Source organism: Physeter macrocephalus, chromosome 2, assembly GCF_002837175.3.
Source record: "Physeter macrocephalus isolate SW-GA chromosome 2, ASM283717v5, whole genome shotgun sequence".
Taxonomy (NCBI): Eukaryota; Metazoa; Chordata; class Mammalia; order Artiodactyla; family Physeteridae; genus Physeter; species Physeter macrocephalus.
The window spans coordinates 5,188,426-5,210,470 of record NC_041215.1 but is presented as its reverse complement, the minus strand read 5'-3'; the positions used below and the strand labels follow the sequence as shown (position 1 = coordinate 5,210,470).

Below are 22,045 nucleotides of genomic sequence, written 5' to 3'. Positions count from 1 at the left end.
GGCAGGCGGACGCGCAACCACTGCGCCACCAGGGAAGCCCTGTTTATCTTTTTATAAATGGAATTTTATTCCTTTGACTACCTTCATCCAATTCTTACTCTTATTTAAAAAGTTACTGACCACCAAGGTCCCAGGGTCAATAGTCATAGTAGAGGATTTAGAAGTGAATCAAAGGTGGTGTCTGTCCTCAAGAGTCCAGGCTTTCTTAGGGCCATGGGAAAACATATGTAAGGAAATAACTGCACAGAGGAGGTCAAGTTGACAAACTCCCCAGTGAGTAAGGTCCCAGAGGAAGAAAGGGTCAGTTCCACATCTGACAGTGGGGAAGAGAGGAGGGGCTATTAGAACAGGCTTCCCCCAGAAGATGATGTGTGAGCCAGTCTATGAGACGAAAAGGTGCCCGCTAGACCATGGGGGAGATAAAAGCACTCAGGGCAGAGGAAACAGCTATTTGGAGGAGTGGAGGAAGGATAGGGCAGAGTATGCCCAGGATTCCACGAGTAATTTTGGTTGGTGGGAGGGGTGTGAAGTCAGAAAGGAGAGGAGGTTGAAGAGAGGAGAAAGAGGTTCTGAGGACCAGGGACAATAGACTAAGGAGTTCAGATTTCACCCTGAAGGCCAGGGAAGCCCCAGAATGGCTTTAAGCAGGAGAGAGAACGGATCACACATGACTCTCAGAAGAGACGTCTGTCTGGCTATGACTTGGAATGTCAAAATCAAAGACAAGCTGGAAAATGAGGGATGCAATTGAAATATTTTTATCCTATATAGAAAAATAATAAAACCGTTTATGGATTTTAAATTGCATTTTGTACATTTGACTTTGCCCATGAACAATCACCTTTGATCCATTAAGAGTTATGCAGTACCAAGGGGAAAGAAAATTCAAAGGAATTAATTTTTCCCACCTCCAGTGACCATCTCATATTTTAATAAGTCCCTTAGGCCCTTGAGAGGTCTTTTGTCTTTTTACTAATTTTTCTAGGGCTTCAAATTTCCAGGAGATGGCTAAGATAAGAAACTGAATACTCAACAACTCTGACATGTGGTGGGATGTAATTCCTATTCTCAGACAAATAAATATGGCGATAAATCCTAGGCCAAGGTTTTCTCAGCCTTGGCACTATTGATATTTTAGGTAGGATAATTCTTCACTGTGGAGGGTTGTCCTGTGCATCATAGGATATTTCACAGCATCCTTGACCTTGACCCACTAGATACCAGTACCACATATACATACAAACACACACACAGCATGGTGACAAATAAATGTCTCCGGACATTGCCAAATGTCCCCTGGGGAAGAAAATCATCCCTGATTGAGAACCACTGTCTTAGAACATCTCAGACAGAAGAGCCCTTGGGGACTGTCCCACCCAACTTCCTCATTTTACAGATGAGAAAACTGAAGCTCTGAGACTGAGACCAGAAACCAGGTTTCCTTACTCATTTTAGAATTTTTTTTTTAGAGATCAGATATATTTCTTTTTTGCTTTTTTTGAACTTTTTCTCCAGTTTAACTGTTTATTTTAATTAATTTATTTTTTGGCCACGCCGTGCAGCATGCGGGATCCTAGCTCCCCCGACCGGGGATTGACAGCACAGAAAAGAAAGCACAGAAAAGACAGCTATCTGTCTGAGCATTTTCACAATCTTTCTCAATCAATCCCCTATTGTTTTAGCTTTCAGTCTTTTGCTCCCCCCCTGCATTGGGAGCACGGAGTCTTAACCACTGGACCGCCAGGAAGTCCCGAGATCAGATGTCTTTTTCTTAGCTTCAGAGAAATGCAATTTTCCAAAAAAAAAAAAAAGTTGGAGGAATTTTAAATCAAATCAGTTGCTCATGGATGGACCTGGAGATTATCATATTAAGTGAAGTAAGTCAGACGGAGAAAGACAAATATCATACGATATCACTTATATGCAGAATCTAAAAACAAAAAATGATGCGAATGAACTTATTTACAAAACAGAAACAGACTCACAGACTTAGAGAACAAACTTATGGTTACCCGGGGAAGGGTTGGGGGGGGCGCTATAGTTTGGGAGTGTGGGATTGGCATGTACACACTGCTATATTTAAAAAGGATAACTAATAAGGACCTACTGTATAGCACAGGGAACTCTGCTTAATATTCTGTAATAACCTAAATGGGAAAAGAATTTGAAAAAGAATAAATACATGTATATATGTAACTGAATCACTTTGCTATACACCAGAAACTAACACAACATTGTTAATCAACTCAGCTCCAATGCAAAATAAAAATTTTTTTAAAAGGTAAGGAAAAAAATAAATCAGTTTCATCTAGCTGAATATTCATTTATTTTTTCTCTCTCTCTTCTCTCTTTTCATCTCTCTCGTTCTCTCCCTGATATACATGACTCAGCCTAGAATTTCGATTTACTAACTTGTTTTTTCTAGCTACAAATGCTACCAAAATTAATAACAATAATGATGATGATAATAATAATAAAAGAGTATGAAAACATCCATCCTTCTCTCATTTAGCACTTTCTTCTTTCATTTGTTCACAGTGAAGAGGTGAATGGGAAGACGTCTAGTATATATCAGAGCGCCTGTGTGCCAGGCACTCTGCCAGGTGCATCCTAAACACAGTCATTACAACAACCCTCCGAAGTGGGCGTTGGCATACCCATGTTACTAAAGAGGAAACTGAGGCTCATGCATGTGAGATGACTTGCCCACGTAGCCACTGAGTTCTAGAACCAGCATTCAAACCCAGGTCTGTCAGATTGCATGGTAAAACTGAGTTCGGGTTGTGGAGTCTTAGAGTGCGTTCATGATTATCGCCCAAGTGAGAGCTGAATCCCCTCTGAGACCCAAATCCGCCTGCAACTGCTTGGATCACAGAGCCGAGGAGCTTGCCAGCATCTCCAGGAGGAAGCCAGACCCATGTGGCAGTTGCTATGACGACTAGTTTTCTTATAATTATAGAACATGGTGGTGACACGAAAAGCCACACAGTCACTTTGTTAGGACCTGTCTTCCTCTGACAGTTCCAGGAGCTTAAGCATCATCGATTTTTTTTTAATCCCGTTTAAAATAATCACACATTGCAGCAGCAGAGACCCAGAGAGCAAGACAGTGAGGAGATTAATCCTCCCACTGTGTGAGGGGACCGTGAGACAAGCCACTTGACAAGCCATGAGGAAAATGGTATGTCTTCCTTGGGAAATGTTTGCTTCTCTCTTCTCTTTTGGATCAATGCATTTAGGACGTGGCCAAACAGTATATTTAAAGAGAAAAGAGAAGAGAGCCAAAGCAAAATTGGCCTAATGCTTGGCAAGTAACAGAGATAGGCAGCAAAATTTTAGTATTCTAGCAACCACTTTTCAGTTTAGTTTAAGTTAGCCAATTACCCATATGTACAGGGTTTCCTGATTTGGAAGCTGATAGAGACAAAAGAACACACACATACACACATACTCTCATATACATACCATAGACATACCTACCCCTCTGGTCCAGAAAAGCCTGACTCTTACCACTTATTGGCTGCATGACCTTGAATACCTCAATTAAACTCTCTGACCCTTGGTCTCCTCATCTGGCTATCAAAAATAACGCCTACTTCAAGAGTTAAAGATAAAATAGAAAATGACTAGCAAACTACCCAGCACATAATAGGAGCTCAGTGAAATGGAAGTTTTGGTTATTAATTACTTACAAATAATAATTTTTTAAATCTTGTTTTACTTTCCACAAGCATCTTCCTTTCATTACCCCAACATGGGATGTGAGAAACCTTTATGAAGCCCTACCTTCTGTACTACTTTCAGCAATCCAGCCAGGTAGCAGGAGAACTCTAGTTGAAGCCAATGTGGCATCTCAGAGCAGTGGTGGGTGCAGGCAAAGGCTGGGACATTCTCCAGATGAGAAATTGACTTGGGGAATCAAGGACAGGTTTCTGGAGGAGGTGAGCTGGTCCACAAGGCAGAAAACGTGGGCTGGCAATAGAGCCAGAGGAAACTGCACGGGCAAAGACCTGGAGGGGTGAAAGGGCATGGTGGTTTTACAGAGCCATGAGAGGCCTGGAGCACGGAGGACACAGGAGTGGTGGAGGTACTACCAGCAAGGACCACCTTCGCAAGAGCCTGCAATATCACGCAGAAACCTCACATCATTGCCTGTCGGAGTGGGGAGCCATCAAAGATTTCTCAAGCAGGATCCGATGATCGTTCTGACTTCATAACAGATAGAAAGGGGAAGATGGGATGAAGCTGGAAAGTCAAAAGCTGGCCCGGCAGGAATGGTGGGCGAAGAGGAGCAACTGAGGCAGGGCAATGTCAGTTGAGACAGAGGGCCAGGTGTGAGATGGAGCCAGGCGTGCCTTCCCACTGAGACCCACCCTGGGTGGAAGCATTCCATCTAGCCAGATGATCAACACCCCGGCAATGAAACTATCATGTAACGACAAGAGGCAGCTCACATTGATCAAGCTACCACGGGGCTTATGTTATCTCATTTTGTCCTCAGGCCAGGCCTATGATGTAGACAGCATTATCCCATTTTACAGATTGGGAAACACAGGTTCAGAGAGATGAAATGACTTGCTTTAGTTTGTACACACCCACAGTGTCAAACCCCCAAGCCCATGTATTTCCCCTTTTCAATACTACCCTTCACACAAGTGTGCTGGTAAACCGTCCTGGGCTGGGAAAGGGGGGTGATGCATGATTTACAGAGTTTGCTCCTTTCCATGGTGTAAATACTCCCACCATGGTTGGTTACAAACTTCCAACAGTTTAGCAAGCAGTGTGTAAACTTTTAATCAGCCAACTCCTACAGGAGTCCCATAGGAAATAAGAATATTCACTAAACTCTAGAAGTAATCTACACTAAACTTATTAACAAGTGACTTGCCTTATTACTGCATTTATTTGCCAATGTTTGAGTCAATGAGAATGAGATCCTGGCAATAAAAGCAGCCCAGTCATTAGGCTGTGGAGTGGTCATTGAATCTCCCAGTCCCCCACCCAAACCCTGAGCACATTCCTCCTGAGATAGCACCACGGGTGTTTTCTCTCCCAGGGAAATGTTTTGTTAAAAAAATTAAGACACATTTGCGTTTCAGTTCTCAATAATATATGTTTTTGAAGGTCACTCTAATAGTACAATTCCATGAGGCCAGGAGAAAGCACCCAGCCATAAACATAGGCCTACATCTTTATTTTGATTTTTGATAAAACCCTAGCCAGAAGTGCAATAATAAACATCAAATACTCTTGCAGATTTTCTCCACCAAGAACTCACATGTAAATTCTTTCCTTTTCAGATGATGACTCTGCTCCTAAGCCAGCAGGCAGTGTTTTTAATAACTTACCTTAAACGTTCCTCAAAAGTTAAAAAATTAAAAAAAGAGGGCAATAAAAACCAAGACAACAGATAATAAAGTAAAATCGCTTATTCCATTTGCTGCTGTCAGCAAATATTAGAATCCCACCAATGGAAGGCAGCCCCTGGGGTTTTGATGAAAAATTGGTAGAAGCAAATGGCAAAGCTATAAATGAGGTCTCACCTCCCAGGGAATGTGACATCAGGAAGAGGACATTTATGAGAATGTGTCATCGGCAAGAAGCTTAGAAACAAAGATAGAGCCCCGATTTTAAATAAAGATATTGAAAGTGAGGCAGCCAGAGCTCTGGTATTTATCAATGTGTAGTTTTCCATCAGGCAGATATTTTTGTTTGCTCATTAACCTGTTTATTTAGTTATTAAAGACATCATTTGGTGCCTAGTGTGGGTCGGCACTGGCTAGGTTCTTGGGGAGCAAAGATACAGAAGACACCAGCCCAGCCTCAAGTCAGCGGGAGACACAGCAGGTAATGTTGAGGCCAACACTGTATAACTGGAGGGTTATATAGCAGGTGCAGGAATCCCGAGGAGAAAGGACAGACTGCGCAAGGGCTGGCAGGCCAGCCCTCACAGGCCAGAGCCATTTGAGCTGGGTGCTGAGGGTTGAATAGGGAGTTTGACCAATGATGGAGGTGGGGAAAGCATTCCAGTGGGAAGGGACAGCACGAACAAAGACAGGGAGGCATATGAAGTATGGTGTCATGAGGGAAGGACCAGGGCTTCGAGCGGGTCAGGGAGAAGGCAGGTGAGCAATGGAAGCTATGGCAGGGTTAGAAGGATGGCAGTGTACTTGCAGGATATGCACATTAGAAAGAGCCCTCCTTTGGGGAGGTGAGATGAATGGGCAGGAGGGGGCTCAGAAAGGAGGCAAAGGGACCCAGAAGGAGGATGGGCCAGGAGATGATGGGCGAGGACAGAGACCAGAGAAGAAAGCACAGTTACCAGAGACTCTCAGGGGGGAGAGGGGCCTGGACTCTGCCGGCTGTTAGATGTGGCCACCTCCCCACACCCCTCCAGGGAGGCTGATTCTGGTGTTTTGCCACGTCTCTCCCATGTTGGAGTTAGAAGGAACGTGAGCAGAGTTGAGGCCTGAGGCAGAGTGCAAACAGACACCCCCATCCCCCAGCTGGGTGGAAGAGGAAGAGAAGGAAAGAAAAACCTGACAGGTAGACTGGCCCAGCAGCATCCCCCCACCTCCCGGGAGCTATTCATTGGGGAGTCAGGCTCCCTTCCACTGGCGGCAGCTTCCCTAACCTCTTACACCCGGCCACAGCCCCCTGCTTAAGACCTGCAAGTACATCCCAGCTCCACAGCCTCCTGGGCGTGGAACTTGGGAAAATTCCCAGCCTCTCTGAGCCTGTTTGCCTCACCTGCAAGTGGGGTGACAGTCTCGCCAGCCCAGTTTGCTGGGATCATTCAGTGGGATACCTTACATAAAGTGCCAATCACAGGTCAGGTCAGGAGCTCAAGCCCAAAAAGTTGAGTGGATCAGTGAATGGATGGAACAGTGAAAAATCAACACCCCATAATATTAGGCCTGAAGCTTCAACTGGATTTTTGTTTATTTTTGTTTTGTTGGTTTGTTGTTGTTACTTGTTTTTAATAATAGCCCACAGACACCAGCTCCTTAAAAATTGCTAACCTCTCACTTCTAGCTCTCCCCCGCCAGCTTTATTTTAATGCGTCCATTTGCTTGACAGGAATGGTGGGTTCTGGTCCCTTTACACTAATGCATGCTTCCCATTCCGGATTCTCCCCACTGACTGTGCTCAGGGTCTGGTCTGCAGGCATCCCCAGGATCCTTCCCCATGCGCCCCGACACCCTCTAATCTGAGCTTACCCAGGCCATAGCCACCAGAGTCAGATTTCCTGAACCCAGACTCAACATGTTATCGGGGATGAATACTGAGGCGGTCCCAAAAGTCTGGGGCTCAAGTTGCAGCCCACGTGACACCCACTCTATGCCAGGCCCTCTTCTGGGAACTAGGAACACATGAGTAGGCCAGTGTGACCCTACCCTCCAGGGACCAGAGGCTGGAGGGGGCTGAAGATGCCGGAGTAGCCAGTTACAGTACAGCAGCATTCAAGAACCCCATACGATCTGCAGAGCCCAGAGGAGGCACCAAACCCAGCTCAGAGGATCAAGGGAGGCATCCCAGAGGAGGTGACCATGCAGGGACAGTATTCCAAGAAATTGGCCAGAACACTCTTGTCTAATCCACACCTTTGCAAGCTCCTCCAGAGCAAGGATTTTGTCTTGCATATCTGTGTGTCTCCCAGCAACAGGCATCCAGCCCAGCCCAGACCAAATTTGATAAAGACAAAGAAGAAAAGGGAGAAAGGGTAGGAAGGGAAGAAGTCACTCAGGCCACAGTTTGGCAAGGACAATGGCAGGGTGGCATCAGGTGTAGCACAGAGAGTGGGATATGGAGCCATAGGGCTGGGTTCTTATTTTGTCCTGGCATGTCCTCGCTGCATGACCTTGTCAGACAATTGACTTCTTTGAGCATCAGTTTCCTCGTCCATAAAAGGGGGATAATAATAACAGTCACAAGTACACAAGGTTGTTGTTAGCCTAAAAAGTGGATGTAAAGGCATTTTTAACAGGTACTAGGATTATTCATTTTATAATGGATGTGTTGAGAAGTAGTTTACCAAAAAACATTGCCTACACTCCCCAGGAGGCAAAGAGATAGCTCCCTAGGTCACTGTAGAGAGCCAGAGGCCACCCATGGATCCTGCCATTGAACTGGCTACACTTAGAACAGTTCCTCCAGGTTTTCCCCGCCACATATTCCCAGGGAGAAAAAGCCAGGAAAGGGAGGACCAGGTCTGTCTCAACCAACACACAAAATTCAGCTAATGAGGTAGCAAGCTAAGAACCCAGGATGAAGCAAAGGGATCTGAACAGGAAGAGAATAAAATGATCATTCATTGAGAACTAGCCTTACACTTTGTGCTATTGTGTCCCGGTTTACTGATGAGGAATCAGGAGCTCAGAGAGGTGAAGGGACTTTCCCAAGGTCATGAAGCTAAGAGGTGACAGGGGTGTGACTCAAGTTGCCAGGTGAATCTAGCCCCAAAGTGCAGGTGTTCCCTAGAATACCTCTCATCAGCTTGGCACAAACAGCCTCCAAACTCAAGACTCAGTTCCTTCTCACAGGGGAGCCTGGGGACAATCAGGTCTGATGGCATGGCCGGATGCACCAGCTCCTTCGATAGCATAATCAGCTTTAGAAGAACCTCCTGCTCCCAGGACTAAGAAAGAAGGAGGGGCTTCTCTCTGCATGCTCCCATCTTCTCAAAGAAGCCTGATGAACGGTCTCTCAAGTGTGTGGCCCTTGGCAATGACTGCAAGAGCCTTCATGTTAAAAAAAGTTCCAGGCGATTCTTTCAATCTTTCTCAGTTCGTCTCTCCCTCCCTGCTCTCTCCTCTCATTCACAAAGTGAATCAGTTATACGTATACATATGTCCCCATATGTCTTCCCTCTTGCGTCTCCCTCCCTCCCACCCTCCCTATCCCACCCCTCTAGGAGGTCACAGAGCACCGAGCTGATCTCCCTGTGCTATGCGGCTGCTTCCCACTAACTATCTATTTTACGTTTGGTAGTGTATATATGTCCATGCCACTCTCTCACTTCGTCACAGCTTACCCTTCCCCTTCCAACACAGCCATAAATAAATAAATAAATAAATAAATAAAAATTTTAAAAATAAATAAAATAAAAAATTATTTTATTAAAAAATGTACTATTAAATGTATTATATAAAGAGACAATTAAGGATGATATATACCTTCATGCAAAGAATAATAACTCAGCTTAAGAAATAGAACATTTCCAGTAGCTTCAAAGCTCCCTGGATTCTTCTCCCATTGTACTCACCTACCAACCCTCACGCCCTACACTCCAGGAAACTATTACCCTGAATTTTGTGCTAATCATTTCTTTTCTTTTCTTGTTGTTTTACCACATATGCATATATTCCTAAACAAAATATTGTTTAGTTCTGTCTGATTTTAAATTTCATATAAATACACTGTGTGTATTTTTCTGTGACCTCCTTCTTTCATTCTCATAATTTTGAGAGGCATCCACGTTCATGTGTAGAAACTGTGGTTCATTAATTATTAACGCTATTGAGTGTTTTATGACTATGCCATTTAAAAAAAATTCAACAAAGTTAACATTTATTTAGTATTATTTATATAATTAATATTATTCAATTTTGTCAATTATCCAATGATGTCTTTTAAAGCCCTGGCTCCCTCCATCAGCCACCTCAGTTCAGGAGTGTACATTGTATTTAGTTTTCATGTCTCTTCATTCACCTTTAAAGTGGAGTGTTTCTTTTGCATTTCTTTATTTTTCATGATATTGACATTTAAAATACTTTTTTGTTGGATTACAGTTGATTTACAATGTTGTGTTAGTTTCAGGTGTGCAGCAAAATGAATCAGCTATACGTATACATATATCCCCATTATCTCCTCCCTCTTGAGTCTCCCTCCCACCCTCCCTATCCCACCCCTCTAGGTGGTCACAAAGCACCAATAAATAAAAATTTTAAAAATAAATAAAATAAAAAATTATTTTATTAAAAAATGTACTATTAAATGTATTATATAAAGAGACAATTAAGGATGATATATACCTTCATGCAAAGAATAATAACTCAGCTTAAGAAATAGAACATTTCCAGTAGCTTCAAAGCTCCCTGGATTCTTCTCCCATTGTACTCACCTACCAACCCTCACTCCCTACACTCCAGGAAACTATTACCCTGAATTTTGTGCTAATCATTTCTTTCCTTTTCTTTGTTGTTTTACCACATATGCATATATTCCTAAGCAAAATATTATTTAGTTTTGTCTGATTTTAAATTTCATGTAAATACACTGTGTGTATTTTTCTGTGACCTCCTTCTTTCATTCTCATAATTTTGAGAGGCATCCACGTTCATGTGTAGAAACTGTGGTTCATTAATTATTAACGCTATTGAGTGTTTTATGACTATGCCATTTTTAAAAAATTCAACAAAGTTAACATTTATTTAGTATTATTTATATAATTAATATTATTCAATTTTGTCAATTACCCAATGATGTCTTTTAAAGCCCTGGCTCCCTCCATCAGCCACCTCAGTTCAGGAGTGTACATTGTATTTAGTTTTCATGTCTCTTCATTCACCTTTAAAGTGGAGTGTTTCTTTTGCATTTCTTTATTTTTCATGATATTGACATTTAAAATACTTTTTTGTTGGATTACAGTTGATTTACAATGTTGTGTTCGTTTCAGGTGTGCAGCAAAATGAATCAGCTATACGTATACATATATCCCCATTATCTCCTCCCTCTTGAGTCTCCCTCCCACCCTCCCTATCCCACCCCTCTAGGTGGTCACAAAGCACCGAGCTGATCTCCCTGTGCTATGCGGCTGCTTCCCACTAGCGATCTATTTTACGTTTGGTAGTGTATATATGTCCATGCCACTCTCTCACTTTGTCCCAGCGTACCCTTCCCCACCCACGTCCTCAAGTCCATTCTCCAGTAGGTCTGGGTCTTTATTCCCGCCTCAGACTCTTCTTAATCGCCAGCAGAACAACCTCCCCCCTTAGGGTGCTGCATCCACCTTCACCCCAGCAGATGCATCCTCCACGCGGCCCAGGGGGAGCTGTCTTTAAGGAAGTGAAAAGCCAGGCTAATAAATGCTCACAGCTCTACAAAAGCAAATAATTTTGCTCCATTCCTCCCATTTTGTTCCAAGCCGCAGGGCCCTCCGCCCACACCTGACAGTCAGTGCTGACAAAGGGCTGCCCCCAAACCCCAACGCCCTTTCTTCCCAACCCCCAGGGCCAAATGAGTCAAGCTTCGTGGGGCGCTTCCTCAGGCCCTGGACCCTGACAAGCCACTCGTTTTCTCTTGGCTGACTCGCGTCTGTTCTAACCCATAGTTACCTACAGCAGGCGGCACAGATGAACACAAAGGCGGCGGGGCCGGCTCTCAGCACTGGCCCTGCCACTTGCTAGTGGGTGAGCAGGTCACATCACTGCTCTGAGCCATAGTTCCCCTTGAAAAAACAGGGGATCATATCAGCTTCTCAGGGACTCGTGGGCATCAAATATGGTAAAATTGCCACATCACCAAAAGTTGCCAACAAAGAGGAAAAAAAAAAAAACCAATGACAACATGGTCCAACACCACGGCTGATAACACAGCCACAAACGACATTTTGAGACATTTCTTTCCATATCCTTTTTCCTCTGTATACTTGTGGTTTTTTTCACACTTCCAACCATAGAAAACATACAATTTTAATCTCTGCTTTTTTCACTCAGCTTCCTCTATGAAGTATTTGCCCAAATTATTGCATGTTTTCAGAACCATCATTTTAAATGATTGCTAAATAAGGAATAATTCCATCAAAAACTGTAACACTCTATTTGGTAAAAAGAGCAAATTTTTAAAATATTCTCATTTTTTTCTGATTATTGTAACAATTCATGCTCGTGTAAAATTGAGAAAGTAAAAGAAAGATGAAAATATCTTGTAAGCCCATAATTCAGAGTAAACTAAATACTCTCCCACCAAAAGTGATTCCTAAGAAACTGTTGAAACAGTCCATCCTATGCATGTGGTCTTACATATGGAGTCATGAGAAAGCAGCTGAAAATCTAGCATTGTTTCTTTCCAACGCTTCGATTTTACAAATAACACTGCAATAAACATTTTTGTGCATGAATCTGGGCATACTTCTGATGATCTCTGCTGCCAGGAGGACAGGTCAGCTTTACTCCCTGGCCTGATGCCCATACATTATGCACCAAGATACTCCCACCCTCCCCTCACAACTACCTGCTGGTTCTTGCAGATACCTGCATGCAGTTCAGGCCAGGTCAGCATTCACTGGGCCCATGCTGTGTGCCAGACACTAAAGCTACAGCCAAAAATAAAAGCAATTCTTGCCCTCAAAGAGGGGGTGAACATCCAGGGAAGTCCCACATTCTGGGGGGGATGTACACCGAGGTGCCATATTCCCTCCCAGGCTCACACACCCAGCTGCTCTGACACACGTAGCAGGGAGAAAGATAAGGACAGAAATGGACCAATATGTTTATCCATGTATAATACATACTCCAACCAAGTATGTATTATACAAATACATACAGACAACCAACCAATGGCTGTTTTCTCTTCCAAAACCCTCAGCCAGCCACAGATAATACAAAATAGTTACTATTAATCATGCACTTATCATGTATAGATCCAAGTGCTTTGCATGTATCCTATATTTCATTCTCACAGTAACCTTCTATTATCGCCATTTGATAAATGAGGTTTATTGACTAGCTGTGGCCCCATGGCTGGTATGAGGTGGAAACAGGGCTCAAACCCAGCCAGACTGCTTCAGTATCCATCCACAGAACCACTTATTCTACTGCCTCCATGGCTGATATTGCCTCCTAAGTATCTTTTAGGCCTCTCTCCACTCACCTTCCTTTGTTAAGCCACTATTGTTTTTTTTACTTGCAGTAACCCAGGAGTCTCCCCACCCTCCTTCTATTACTCATGTAAAAGCCAGCATGCTTTTTCCAAAAACCCAGTTTAATCATATCCTTCCTCTTCTTGAAGTCCTTTGGGGTTTCTTTCATGCTTCTAGCCTAAAATAATAATTCCTCCATACAGCCTGCGATGCCTGGGACTGTCTTCTCTCTGCCCACTTTTCATACCTCATCTCTGTCTGGTCCCCACACCCCTCCTAGAGCTGAGCTTCACTGCCCTTATTCCTATTCAATGTTGGGTTCAACTTCCCTCCAGCCTCAGGGCCTTTGCACAAGCTGTGCTCTCCTTAGCCATCTAAGTGACTTCCCCAGGGTACTTCCCTGAGCTTCCTCCCTACATCTTCACAGAGCAGCCTTCATGGCTCCTTCACGCAATTCATCACAGTGATATATATTCATCAGTTCTCCTAGTGACCCGGCCACCAATAAATAGAAAATCAACCATTCGGTTTTTACCACTAAGAAGTCAACTTTTCTCTCCCTTTGTCTTTGTTGTATTTGTTGCGATCAACCAATGTCTAAAATTTGAGTTTCTTTGTACATTTCTATCACATTTCCTGAAGATTGTGATGGAAAGGCAGAGAGACAGGGACAGGAGGAAAAAGAAGAAATGAGACACATTTATCAATTATCAAATTGTCTGAACATTGCGGAGTAGGAGAGAGGATAACTTGTCCTCAAGAGGCAGAGCTTTAGTTATTTGATTAGACTCAGTGACCCACACCCAGTCTTTCTGTTACACCATCAAGACACTGACCGTAAATTCAGCGATTTTCGGCACCCGGAACTTCCCTTTGTTCTTCTGTTCGGGCTGATATTCTGTTCTTGTCTTCACAATCACCTGAAATGTTCAACCAGTGTTAGCATGCATAGAGACTTGGAAGACTTTTCTGTTCCTTTTTTTTAGTAACTAGAATTTACTGTATATTGCATAAAGATCAGAAAATAGAGAGCCTCCCACTCAAACAAACACAAGAAAATAGAAAATTCAAATTACCCATAATACTTTCCAATTCCAACAGACAGCCATAGGTGACAATTATGGTCTCACCTTTCCAGAAGTTTTTATATGCATATATATGCACATATTCTGCATATATATTTGCTATTTATGCAAATATATACTTTTATGAAACAGATTCATACTTCATTTTATCATACAACACTCTACTAACATTTTCTCCATGTAGAAAAATATATGATTTCATTTTACCTTTTGATGTAGCTTAATATTTCATTGTATGCATATACCACAATTAATCTAACCAGTCTTGACGGTTGAACACGTAGGTTGTTTCCACAGTTCAGGGTATATAAACAAGTTATATGAACATCTTGAAGCAAAACTTTTGCACATATACTTAATTCCAATTTCATTTAGGGACTTCCACAAAGAAAAACATAAAGGTCTATTGAATCTATGGTATCATCTTATTTTTCTGAAGTCTGAATATTTTGCAGAGGTGGTTAATATCTTTTCAAGATAAGCTGTCAACCTGCCAAGACATTTATGGAACTCCATCCCACTGTGTAGGCAAAGTGGAAGAAAAAAGAAACTTGACAGATAATCAATAACTATTGCCAAGTGTCACAGTGTCATGGGTAACACAGAAGCTGTCTGAGTCTCGGGGACTCAGCTATAAAATATGGACAATAATCATAATCATAACCCCTAGTTAACAAGGCTGTTTTGAGGGTTGAATGAGATGATAGTGGGTAATACTTTTGGAATAATTTATTATGTGCCAGAGCTAGATCAAGCCCTCCATATACTTTATCTACATACCACTGCTATTTCCATTCTCCCGAAAGCAAAACTGAAGCACAGAGCTGTCAAGTCACTGGTCCAAGGTCACACAGCTCAAAGGAAGCAATCTTCTAACTATGATCATTCTTCTCATTAGCGCTTAAATTAACTGAATTTTCACTGAAAACTTTCACCAAATTTTCCTAGAGACAATAGTCAAGTGTATGTACTCCTGCAAGAATTCTTCTATGAATAATTTTTTTAAGGTCTGTGAGGCATACCTTGGACAAAATATAGCTCAAAAAGGAAAGGATGGGGAGGAACTACTATTATTGAACATCTACGGTGTGACACTTAAATATGTTAGTTAAGGAGGATCTGGGTCCCAGCCCATCTAGAACATCACTCCTTCCCTGACATTTAGAACTCATTTGCAAATGTAAATTCTGTTGTTGTGCTCCACCCGCTTTGGACTCTGCTCCTCCAAATATTAAAAAGTGAGCCCTGGCTTCCTTAAAGAAATGGTACAGCTAAACAAGGATGAGGGTTTTGCGGGGGAGTGGGGTGGAGAATGTTCTTTTTATTTTTTTCTATCTCCTGTTCCAAAGAATAGGAAAGCAGGAGCTTCTTTGCCACAAGTAATAAAAATATCCCTCATGCTTTGCAAATTTACTATAGAGCAGACACTGAGCGCTTGACATGCACTATCTCACTTAATTCTGTGCTGTGGGGCAAATACTGATACTGTCAATATTGTAGGGAGATGAAACATTGTGCTTCGGGTTTGAATCCTGGCTCAAGCACTACACCTTCTGTGTCTTAGTTTTCTCATCTATTAAATGGGAAAATAACCATCACTACCTGGTTGGGTTGTTAGGAGGCTTAAATGAGTTAGTATAAGTTAAGCACTCAGACCGTTCATTCAATAACAATGTTTTTTTGAACACTGCCTCTGAGTGCTGCCAGATGTTCTTCCAATAGATATCTGAGGCAGATGTGGAATCGGGCCTCGCTTGCACCTGTCAGCCTGCAGGTCCTCCCTATCCAGCCCTTCGAGAGCAAGGCAAGGATTTCTCAAGAACAATGCTGTTCAAGCATGGTCTGAAAAAAAAGTTTTCAGGGGTGAATAGAAGTTTCCTGGATGAACAAGACAAGATATTTTATGCAAAGTGAACCACATGGTCAAATAAACAAAAGTGTAACATAGCATGTAATCTACACATTTGGCCGTTTTGGTGTCATGTGAACTTCAATGTGTTAGTGAGAGTTCAGAGCTAATATAAATGTAAGAGTAAATGCCAAGGCACGGTTCACAGGCTAAGTGTTTCTATTAGAAACTCACAACGTTCTGGGAAGGGCCAAATGAAATAATGTATGTTCAGGTGCTTTGTGAACTTAAAAGATATTCTACAAATTGTAATGATTAAAAATATTTGGAATATCAGTAAATCAACGGACGGGCTATGAAGTATATTGAAAATTTAGATGTCTGATCATTTCTCTGAATCCACATTTTTAGAAATATTCACAAACTGGGAATTATAGTTTCTTCTCCCAATTCCCCATGTTGTGTGTGTGTATATATCTAATGTCTGTATGTATATATATAAATATATTATAATACATCTCAATGTCTATTTCTAAGATAGTGAATTTCCTGGTCAGTGTGCCATGTGACCTATGAGCCTTAGGGCAATAACTGCCTTTGCCTTTTATGATAGACAGCATTCTAAGATTGTCCCCAAGCTTCCCACCCCTGTGTACATACACTGTATAACCTCCTCCCTCAAGAGTGAGGACAGGACCTGTGAATATGATGGCATAGTCACTCCCATGAGTATGCTATGCAAACTCGGTCACAGCAGACTGGAGAGAGATTCCCCTGCTGGCCTTGGAGAAGTAAGTCAACATGTTGTGAGAGGGCCATGCAGCTAGGACCTGAGGGTGGACTCTAGGAGTTGAAAATGACCCCGATCAACAGCCAGGTCACTCAAGAAAATGGGGACTTCAGTCCTACAACCACAAGTAACTAAATTCTGCCAACAACCTGAATGAGCTTGGAAAAGGACCCCAAGAACCAGATGAGAATGCAGCCTAGCTGACAGCTTGATTTCAGACCCATGAGACCCCCGAGCACAGAACCCATCTAAACTGTGCCTGAACTTCTGACCTATACAAACTGTGAGATAATAAACTTGTGTTGTTTTGAGCCACTAAAGCTTTGATAATTTGTTACATAGCAACAGAAAACTAATATGCCTTCCCACATTGCCAAGTCCATCTCAACCATCTCTTAGCTTGAGTCCTTCATTTCTAGATCCTTAGCCATCAGACTGGTGTCAAGCATAACACCTCAAGTGTTAAGAAGCATTTAGCTTCTTAGTTCTTAGCTTCTTCTTAAACTTCTTAGTCTTTCCCTCTGCCCCTTTATTTTTTTTTATTTTATTATTTTTTTTTGCGGTACGTGGGCCTCTCACTGTTGTGGCCTCTCCCATTGCGGAGCATAGGCTCCGGACGCGCAGGCTCAGCGGCCATGGCTCACGGGCCCAGCCGCTCCGCGGCATGTGGGATCTTCCCAGACCAGGGCACGAACCCGGGTCCCCTGCATCGGCAGGCGGACTCTCAACCACTGCGCCACCAGGGAAGCCCCTGCCCCTTTATTTTTATAAACATCTTTCCCAAAACTTCTCAAAAAGCCCTAAACCATTTATATCATTCCATGTAAATTTTAAAGACCTCATGCAGTGGCCAACATGTTGAGATAGGAGACAAAACTAAACAAATATTACTGTTGGAATGAGACAATGAATAACCATTACAGCCAATATCATTATAATTGTCATAATAAATATTTTGTGGTTGCTTCTCTAACATCCATTTCCTTCTTCAATCAAAAGCCCCACCCACCCACGGCCCGATATTGCTTTCAAGAACTCTCCCCTGTCCCATGTGGCAGCCATGTGGTTTGGTGGAATTGATGCCTTCCTTGATGGCAGGGATGGACCCTAATTAGGTTAAACCAATCAGAGCATATTATTCTATTGATCACAAAATTTGATTGGCTCAGAGATGGGCATGTTACCTAACTTGAATCAAAGAGATATGAGGCAATACTGACTGGGAACTTGGGGGAAGACATCTCCTTGCTCTTTATGAGTATTCCCTAAAGAACATGTTCTTCCTCTGGATGGTGTGGTGAGAACTTAGTTCTGAAAATGCTGAAGCAATTGTTGCTACTATGGGGAGGAGCCAGGATGAGGTCAAAGGCAGCATACAAAAGAGGGCAGAGCCAAGAGGAACCCGGAGAAGTGGAGATGAGCCCTGATGACACCCTGCCCTCTGGATCACACCTCGCCTGAAACCAGACCCATGCTGTACCCTGCAGTCATGGGGGCAGGGAGGGGGTCAAATATATACTCTTTGAACCTTAATCCAATTTAGGTTGTGTTTTCTAGTACTTGAGGTGAAAAGCTTTCTATCTGATAGAAATGTGTTCCAAGAAAAAATGAACTGAAAAGCCATTCGAATTTAGTAAGATGGTCAAGTACTAAATAAGTATAACAAAACCAATAGATTTTCTTGGCACCAGCAAAAAATCACCTCAAAATATGATGAATCCACCAAAAGATACACACAACAATGTTCATAGCCACTTTTTCATAATAGCACAGAACTGAGAATAACCCAGATGTCTATTAACAGGAGAATGGATAAATTGTGGTTTGTTCATAAGATGGAATGCTACACAGCAATGCTACATAGACATGGGTAACTCTCACAGACATTATATTGAACTAAAGAAATCTGATGCAAAAAAGTATTTTTTATGTCCTGTGTGATTTCATTTATATCAAGTTCAAAATATATAAAATAATTTATATATTATCTGAATAAATATATATATTTAATATGCCATTTACCATTTTCAGGACTGATGCTGAGTTTAGGCAGAGTTGGGGTCATAGCCCTCCTTCAAATCCATATACTACTTTGCCCTGAACCCCTATGAGATGTTGCTTATGCCCTGAGTGAGTTTCTAATGAAAACACTTCTTTTGGCTTCAGAACACTTCTCAAACCACTGAGTTCAAACTAGGCCAACAGACAGGTTGACTGACCCTGTGTCAGTCCTCAGTCATATGCTCCTCTCTAGAGCTATACCATATTTTCTCCAAAAGCAAAACCCAGGTAATATTTTACCTTTGCCCCTAAGGAAGTGTTAGCTCATTCGAACCCCTTCTCCATGTCAAAAACAGGTCTTTGCCCATTTGCCTGGAACAAAGGGGCAGTCCTCTGGCCTCATCTTCTTTGACCTCTCAGTAATATTCTTTGACCACTCACTCCTCCTTAAAAGTCCTCCTCCCGGGTCCACGGTCTTCTCCCTGCCCACTGACCAGCCCTCCTCAGGCTCCTCCTCAGGTTCCTCCCACCCTGCTTGACTTCTCAATGTTAGAATCTCTCAGGTCTAGGTCGTGGGCATGCTTCCTTCCTACAAGTCCCTTCTGAGTGTTCTTACTCCCATCATTTCCAAGTCCATCTTTATTCTCATAACTCTCAAATTTACATCTCCAATTCGGACCCCACCCAGCACTCAGATTACCCTACTGGACATTTGCCCTTGGATAGACACACATAAATTTACCATGTCCACAGCAAAGCACTTGGGTTCCCTGACCCACCTTCCCCAACCGTCTTGCCCTCAACATTCTCTTCCCCGTATAATCGCCAGCTAAGAAAATAGCAGCATGATATGTCATTGTTTATGTCAAGTCATACACAGGAATCTGTCATGATCCCTCCCTTCTCTTCAGTCTCCAAATCTATTCCAATCACCAGTTCCTGCTTCCTCAAAAACTTCTCTCGAATAAACCCATTTGTCCAGTTACACTGCCAACACCCTAATGCAGAGCACCATCCTCTCTCCGCGAACTTTTGCTCTGACAGCTTCCTTGTTTCCATCCTTGCCTCCCCAAACCCAAACAAAAAGAGATTTCTAGACCAAGAGAGCACCATAAACCAGCAAACATTCAGAAGACATCCAGGAGGCTGGACCTGGGAAAACCACAAAGAGGTAGTTTTGGGTGGCCAGGGAACAGGTGAAGTGAGCGATAAACAGAGGCTCTGAATGCCATGCCTAGCATCTTGAAGATGAACTTGAGAACAGTGAGGAACTGAGGAAGGATTATAAACCAGAGAATGGCTTTCCAGGTGTTCATTACAGGTAGAGGAGAAGCCTCTGGCACAGTGAAGATACACTGGAGAGATGTAGAGAGCAGGAAAAACCAGCCCTACAGTTACTGGAATCAACCAGCTATTAGGCATGTCATGAAGCGTGGTGTGCTGCTCCCATGGACTGGAGCCAGAAACAATTCCCTTCTATAAAAGGAGATATAGTAACAGTCGATTTTTTTAGTACTATGAAGGGGAAAGCATAAGAAATGTTAGCCAATCGTTATTAATTGTACCTTGGAGGAATCAGTTTGCATACGCAAACAAAGAGAGAGAAGAGAAAATAAATTTGCAAAGAAAGGCTCTATTTTCTGCAGTTGAAAAAAAAAATGGAGCAAAACAGAGCCCTGAGCTCCTTGATTAATAACAGAAATGGGAGGAAAAAGTGGAGAGAGGGGAGGAAAAAATTCTTTCTACCCTTGTTATTATTAAAAGTGGGTTTTATAGACACTTGCGAGAATGAAACTCCAGGTTTTCAAATATCATTGTGGATATAGGCAAAGAAATAAATTTGTTTTCTTTTCATATCAATACATCAGTCCCCATTGTTCGGTCAGCAGCTGACATGAAGAACATAATTTAACATAATTGGCATTGTGAAAATGGGATAAATTATTCATCCCGAAAGGACCCCTCATCTGGATATATTCCCCCTTTGCTGGCAAGGCCAGATAATACATGGTGGTTCAGATGGTGCAAAGTACAGATCATAAAAATTTAAAATACTACTTCCCAGGATTATCAATAATGAAGAGGTTCCCACATGGAGAGGCCCCAGGATTGGCAGGGACAATAAATAATAGTGCAGAAGTGCTGACTAGGAGCACGATTGTATTTTTATGAGCTGGACTTGCACAGGCCATAAATAGACCTAAGCTGTATCCTTCGGCTCATTCCTGCAGCAAAGAGAGAAATTCGGAGCAGGACAATGGAAGGCTAGCCCCTGAGCACCTCTCGTGTGCCAGACACTGACCTACAGGCCCTACTGATGTGTCCTCAGTTAGTTCACACAACCCCCCTCTCCGATCCTCACATCTCTCCTTTAAGATCTTTATTATTCCCATTTTTCAGATGAGGAAATTTAGCCTCAGAGACTTCAGTCACTTGCCTGTGATCAAATGACTGGTAAGTGGTTGAGCTGGTATCCAAACTCAAGAATATGTTGCTTTTTTCTATCATTTTTTTAAGGTACCCACTATGTGCCTGGCACTGTACCGAAAGCTTTACATCCTATATCTCAGTAAATCCTCTCAATCACTCTGAGGTAGGACTGATTATCCCCATTTTATAGGAACCTGAGTCTCAGGGAGCAGAAATGACTTCACAACCTCACATAACCACTAAGAGGCAGAGCCAAGGCTTGAACCTGAGCTTCTGGCTCAGATCAAGTGCCACGAGTAAGGTCATCATTCAAAACTCGTAACACTCAAAGTCTGATCATATGGCACCTGATGCTCCATAAATGCTATTAACTGAATGAACAAATGAATGAATCCTTCATCTAAAGAGACAAGGTGAAGTCACCCCAATGGGACCTGAGTACATAGTTGGGAACCTTCCCTCATTTACTGCCTCACTCCTCAACCCACACTCCATCTCTTTGGGTTCAAACAATCCTTAGAGGAAGATATTCCTGTCCTCGTTTTAACAATGAGAAAACAGAGAGACAGAGTGGTTAGTAAACTGGCCCAGGGTCACACAGCGAGTAGGTGGTGGAATTAGGATTCAAATTCAAACTGCGTTGCTATAAGGCATGTGCATCTATACAGGCCTCCCTCTACATGCAGGGGCACTAGCTCGTTCCACAGTGGTCTCTCCGTGTGTAAACGTGAGCAAATAAGTAAGTCACTTCAGCTCTCTGAGACTGTTTCACCATCTGTGAGATGAAGGTGATTTTTTAAAAATAGAAAATTTGATATATGCTCATGGTAAAAAAAAGTATGAAAATTGTAGAATAAAAGTTTTCAAATGGACCCCAGCCACTCCATCCATACTCTAACCATTTAATGGTTTCTTGTGTGTCTTTTCAAGACTATTTTATGAATTATAAGAATGAAACATACACACGTGTTTCCACAAATGGGATCACTCTATACCACACTCTTTAAAGTTGTTTTAACGGAGCAATG

General features: G+C 42.5%; 1 protein-coding gene across 1 annotated transcript in view; it reads right to left on the bottom strand.

Annotated features, from left to right (window-relative positions):
* Positions 1-22,045, bottom strand: part of NSG2 (neuronal vesicle trafficking associated 2) — a 61,355-nt gene that overhangs the window by 31,172 nt on the left and 8,138 nt on the right. The window contains exon 3 of the mRNA XM_007107842.2: positions 13,699-13,782. Within this exon, the coding sequence (XP_007107904.1) occupies positions 13,699-13,782 (84 nt within the window). The remainder of the gene's footprint in view (positions 1-13,698; positions 13,783-22,045) is intronic.